This window comes from Rhincodon typus, chromosome 5, assembly GCF_021869965.1.
Source record: "Rhincodon typus isolate 14 chromosome 5, sRhiTyp1.1, whole genome shotgun sequence".
NCBI lineage: Eukaryota > Metazoa > Chordata > Chondrichthyes > Orectolobiformes > Rhincodontidae > Rhincodon > Rhincodon typus.
Genome location: NC_063336.1, coordinates 66,895,594 through 66,901,910, shown reverse-complemented (window position 1 = coordinate 66,901,910; position 6,317 = coordinate 66,895,594). Strand labels below are relative to the sequence as shown.

At 41.1% G+C, this 6,317-nt stretch overlaps 1 protein-coding gene across 1 annotated transcript in view; it reads left to right on the top strand.

The window, feature by feature from the left end:
* Window positions 1-226: 226 nt before the first annotated feature.
* The window catches only part of LOC109928868 (24-hydroxycholesterol 7-alpha-hydroxylase-like), a 19,440-nt gene continuing 13,349 nt past the window's right edge, over window positions 227-6,317 (top strand). Inside the window, exons 1-2 of the mRNA XM_048597050.1 lie at window positions 227-706; window positions 4,430-4,565. Of these exons, the coding sequence (XP_048453007.1) occupies window positions 518-706; window positions 4,430-4,565 (325 nt within the window). The 5' untranslated portion in view covers window positions 227-517. The remainder of the gene's footprint in view (window positions 707-4,429; window positions 4,566-6,317) is intronic.

Here is a 6,317-nt window from a genome sequence, read left to right as displayed (position 1 = left end):
TAGAGGCCACAACACGTGTATTTATTTTAATCTGAACATATTATCATGAATACGCGTGGCAGATGGGACTTGAACTCAAAACTGCTCATTATTGTGTTTTGTAAGATACTGTTGTTATACAAGGTTGTTTATATTTGCTAAACGTGGATTGTACACGTTATCCTGCAAAGGCACTCTATTTAAATCCTGAGTGTTTAGGTAGTGAGGTTGGGCCGGGGGTTGGAGATATTGACAGTGCAGACCAGGGATATTGATGGCCAACAATCCGTAGAAATTAAATCTATTTGGCCGTCTGTTTATGTATGACAATGAAAATAACATACTTGGAATATCTTTCCGATAAGTCACAATGGTACTGAGTAATGGCGTGCAGAAGTAGACAGCTTATGATTTGAAAGCTGGAGGCTGGCTCTGCAGGGTCTGATTGGTTTCCTTCCACAACTCCTCCACTCTCCCACTAATTATCTGCTTAGTCCTGGGCTCGCTCCACGGTCTTTGCAGACCTGCTGGCGTCGCAATGGAGACTGTGGGTTGTGTTTTGCTCCTGCTTCCTATGCTGCAGGCTCTGCTGCACTGGCTGTTGAAGCAGAGGGAGACGGGGAAGACAGCGGCTCCTCCGTGCATTAGCGGCTGGATTCCCTGGATCAGGGCTTCTCTCCGCTTTGGAAAAGCTCCGCTTGAATTTATCGAACAAGCCAGAGCACAGGTAAAAATGCAATCATTACTATTTAAATAAAACATGTCCATCAACACGTAAACAACAGTCATGTTGTTAAGTGAGTCTCGTCGCCGATAGGGTTAAACTTGGATGGGAAGGTACGATTGCATTTGTTACTGTTAATTTCCAGTGATGCAAACAGCTTGATTTCCGATATAAATGTTCAGCATCATCCGACAAACTAATTTCGTTTCAATTACTATTAACAAAACGGAGCCTAACATTTGCACATATATTTTTATTTACTGCGCCTCACAAGCCCTTCCGCTGGGTCACTTAACAATTGCACTTAAAAGTTTTCGAGAGATTTGTAATTCGGCTTGTGGGTGAGATTGTAGGCATACTCGCCCAACTGGCGTGTTTGGTTGCAATGTTTCGTCACCCTGCTAGGTAACATGGTCAGTGTCCATCCGGTGAAGCGTCCGTGTTCTGTCCTGTTTATTATTTACGTGCCACAGCTTGCTGGGGTGATTTGGTACCACTTCCGGGTCTGTTTCTCGGAGGTTTGTATGCAGGGTATAATTCAACGTGTTTGTTGATGGAGTTCCGGTTAGAATACCAGGCCTCCAGGAATTCCTGGCGTGTCTCTGTTTGGCCTGTGCGATTATGGATATGTTGTCCCAGTCGAATTCGTGTTCCTTGTTGTCAGTGTGCAGTGAGACAAGTGAGAATTGGTCGTGTCTCTTGGTGGCTAGTTGGTGCTCATGTATCCATATTGTCAATTTTCTTCTGGTTTGGCCAATGTAGTGTTTTTCACTGTCCTTGCATGGTATTTTGTGTATTACACCAATTTTACTAGAAAGGATCCTATACCCAAAACCAGTCTAACTTCAGTCTAACTCGTCCACGCTGACCAGATATCCTAAATTAATCTAGTCCCATTTGCCAGCATTTAGCCCATATCCCTCTAAACCCTTCCTATTCATATACCCATCTAGATGCCTTTTAAATATTGTAATTGTACCAGCTTCCACCACTTTATCTGGCAGCTCATTCCATACATGCACCACCCTTTTGTGAAAAAGTTGTCCCTCAGGTCCCCTTTAAATCTTTCCCGTCTCCTTAAACCTATGCCATCTGGTTTTGGACTCTCCCACCCCAAGGAAAAGACCTTTGCCATTCACCTTGTCCATGCTCGTCATGATTTTATAAACTTCTATAGGGTCACCCCTCAGCCACTGACACTCCAAAGAAAATAGCCTCAGCCCATTCAGCCTCTCCCTCTAGCTCAAACCCTCCAACCCTGGCAACATCCTTGTAAATCTTTTCTGAAACCTTTCAAGTTTCACAACATCTTTACCCTAGTAGGGAGATCAGAATTGAACGCAGTATTCCAGAAGTGTCTAATCAATGTCCTGTACAGTCTCAACATGACCTCCCAGCTCCGATGCTCAATGCATTCAGCAATAAAGACAAGTATACTAAATGCTTTCTTCACTATCCTGCCTGCTTGCAACTCCACTTTCAAGGAACAATGAACCTGTACTCCAAGGTCTCTTTGTTCAGCAACGCTCCTCAGGACCTTACCACTAAGTGTATTAGTCCTGCCCTGATTTGTCCTACCAAAATGTAGCACTTCACATTTATCTTATTTGCAACTCTTCGGCCATCAGCCCATCTGATCAAGGTCCCGTTATACTCTGAGGAAGCCTTCTTCGCTGTCCACTACATCACCAATTTTGGTGTCATCTATAAATGTACTAACCATGCCTCCTATATTCACATCTAAATCATTTATGTAAATGACAAAAAACAGTGGACCCAGCACCAATTGTTGCGGCACACTGCTGGTCAGAGGCCTCCAGTGCGAAAAGTCTCTGCCTTCATCAGTCCTCTTCGTTACTTTTTCAAAAAACTCTTATCAAGTTAGTGAGACACCATTTCCTACGCACAAAGGCATGTCGACTATCCCTAATCAGTCCTTGCCTTTCCAAATACATGTAAATCCTGTGCCTCAGAATCCCTTCCAACAACTTACCAATCACTGACATCAGGCTGACTGGGCTATAGTTCCCTGGCTTTTCTTTGCCACCTTTCTTAAATACCGGTATTACGTTAGCCAACCCCCAGTCTTCTGGCACCTCACCTGTGGCTATCATTGATACAAATATCTCAGCAAGGGGCCCAACAATCACTTCCCTAGCTTCCCACAAAGTGATAGGATACACCTGATCATCTCCCAAGGATTTATCCAACTTTATGCATTTTAAGACATCCAGCATCACCTCACCTGTAATATGGATACTTTTCAAGATATCGCTATTTATTTCCTCAAGTTCTCTAGCTTCAATATCCTTCCCCACATAAACACTGATGCAAAATACTCATTTAGTTATCTCTCACATCTCCTGCAGTTCCACACATAGGCATCCTTGCTGATCTTTAAGGGGTCCGATTCTCTCCCTTGTTACTCTTTTGTCCTTAATGTATTCTCAAAACAACTCCTGCATCCCAGGAATCAACCTAGTGAACCTTTCCGAACTGCCTCTCGTGCAAGTAGATCTTTCTTTAATTGAGGAGACTAAAACTCCATGCAGTATTCCAGTGCCCTTTATAGTTGTGACAACACTGTCATATTTTCATTCCCCTTGCAATAAAGACCATAGTGTCATTTGGATTGGGCTTCTCTTTTCTCTCCTGTATTGTCACCTCTCATGTCCCCTAATGATCCATCCTGGACCCCTCCTATTTCTTTTGCAAATTGCACCTCAGCAACATTGTCAGGATTCCCAACATTAGTTTTCAGATGTACACTGATGATATCCAGCTCTATCTCAGTTGCACTGTTATCAGTCTGCTTATCCCAAATTTAGTACAGAATGAGCTGAAATTTCCAGCTGTTAAATTTTGGGAAAATTGAACCATTGTTTTCAGGCCTTGCTCCAAGCCCTTGTTTCCTAACCTTTTCAACATCTTTCTTTCCAACAGTCATCTGAGGGTAAAGCAGCCTATTTGCACTCTCGGTGTTATATTTAATGGGGAACCTTTGCACATTTATTCATGCCATCACCTATTTTCATCTCCATAACATTATCCCCTGCCTCAGCTCATCATCTGCTCAAACCCTCCATCATATTTCTGTTTTCTCTGCTCATGACGGTTCTAATGTATTGTTCTCCCATATTCTACTCCTATCAAGTCTAAAAGTACGTGCACTGCTCTAATTCTGACCTCTTGAACATCTCTGGTTGTAATTGCGGCACCATTGGTTGTTGTGGCCTTTTCATCCCAGGCACTAAGCTCTGAATTCTCTCCCTATACCTGTCTACTTCACTTTTCTTCTGTAAAGCATTTCTCAAAACCTACCTATTTGATCTAGCTTTTGATTTTCTACAATAAATCTCCTTATTGTCATATTCTGTTTTATAGTGCTTATGTTAAGTGCCTTGAGATGTTTGATTACATTAAAGACACTATATAAATTTATATTGTTATTGTTAAATGCTATGATTGCCCTCTGTAAACCTCAGCTAGAAAGGCAGTAATCCAAATTAACCAGGATTTCTGCTTTTAGGAAAACATATGGTACTGTACAGTTTAAGTTCCTGGCTCGGCTCTAAGAAGAGGAATCATGAACTGAGCAAGAATGTTCTTACTCATGCTGAATTAGTTCTAAAAACATTTTACATCTATTAATTGTAACTCTACTTTATGAAGAACGTTTTCAGACTCATTATTTTACACTTTCTCATAAAATGCTTTAATTCCTAGTACGGAGCAGTTTTTACTGTGGAAGCTGCCGGGAAGAGACTCACCTTTGTTACAGACGAGGAAGATTTTGAGATATTCTTTAAATCTAAAAATGTTGACTTCCAAGAGGCAGTACAAGAAGCAGTATGGCATACCGGTAAGGAATAAGATGGAAAGTGTAATTAGGTCTTCATCAATTCAAAATTCCTATAATCAGAATATGCCTTTCAGTCACTCAAAAATTTTTCAGATTCTGTTAGAGCAGTCTAACTCAAGTTTTACCTAATTCTTTGTGTGTAGCAAGTGGGGAGGGGGAATTGGGGGAGTTTGCATTCTAGAGGTCAACAGGAAGGTACAAAGATAGGGTGTTAGGTTATATTACCATCTTTTCTGGCAATACTTCTGAATTATATATCTCTTCATCTCTCACCATCAAAGATTGACTTGCTCCCGTATCTCTCAAATTTTTAATTTCTTTACCTGCTCATCCTGGCATACATGAGTAAACTAGGTAAGTAAATTCTTTAAAGAGATCTGACAACCAACTCCTGACAATGCAGTAGACTCTTTTCAGCTTTTTAGCTTATATTGTGCCTTCCTTTAGCACTTCAACAAAACTCACTGGTTTATCTTCTTTTCCCATATCCTGTTTTCTCAATGTTTTTCTTCTGAACCACCCAGTATTGCAACTTCATTTGGCCTACTTTATTGCAGTGAAAACACCTGAGCTTTTTCATTTCTCTTTCCACTTCATGGGTTTCCTTTTTACCCTATGGTAAACTATTTTAACTGCCTTCAGTGAGATCTCCTTTTCCCTTACCACCTGAGGATTTCTCTTTTCCCCAATTTCTATCCCTCACAGATTGAAATTTTTGTTGGAAGCCAAACATTGATTTATGAACTAACTTATGATCATCTGCCATTTCTGCTACTAATCTTGCAGTTTTAACTCTCTGCTCTTTCATATGAGTCCTCATTACTTCAGGAAGTGAATTTTTGAACTCTTTCAAAATAATCATCTCTCTGAGAGCATCATTTATTTAATCTATTTTAAATACCCTTATCCACCTATCAAAATTATTTTGTCTGATCCTTTCTCACACAATGCACATTTGACCAGGTTCCCTCTTTGGATTCCTGAAACGTTGTCTGTAGGCCTGTGATACTGGTTCATATCCACTTAAGATGGCCTTTTTCGCCACCTCATACTCACCAGATACCTCCCTGATAGTGATGCAAATACCTCACTAGCTCTACCTACCAACTTTGTTTGGATCAACAATATACACACATGGTCACCGGCCATTTGATTTGTTTAGCCATTTTCTCAAATGAAATGAAGAAGGCTCTAAGTCCTTCGTGTCAAATTTAGGCAATGCTTGGGCATCTTTAAACTGATTCCCACCGGGCCTTTGGCTATGATGGGTTTGCTCTTCATCACTGTCCTCATCACGACTCCTAACTTTCATCTCTACCTCACTCATTTTAAGTTGACTTTGAGTTTTCAGTTGCAACATCCAAAGTTCAAAAACCCTGTCTGTCTTCCTTTCATCTGCTAGGGTCTTCCCTTCCTGTTTACTTTTTCTTCTGTTAGAGTTATTCTCTCTTTTTCTCTTTTCCTTGCCATTGCCGCTAATTCAAGCTGCTTCATTTGCAATTGGATTTTAGCCATTTCCAATTATTCTGTAAATGTCAAGCTATTGCTGCAATTGTTTCCCATTTTGCACAGACAAAGGCAACTCCAACTATAGCTTCAGAGAAGTAGGAACAGCAGATGCTGGAGAATCTGAGATAACAAGGTGTAGAGCTGGATGAACACAGCAGGCCAAGCAGCATCAGAGGAGCAGGAAGGCTGACGTTTTGGGCCTAGACCCTTCTTCAGAAATGGGGGAGGGGAAGGGGGTTCTGA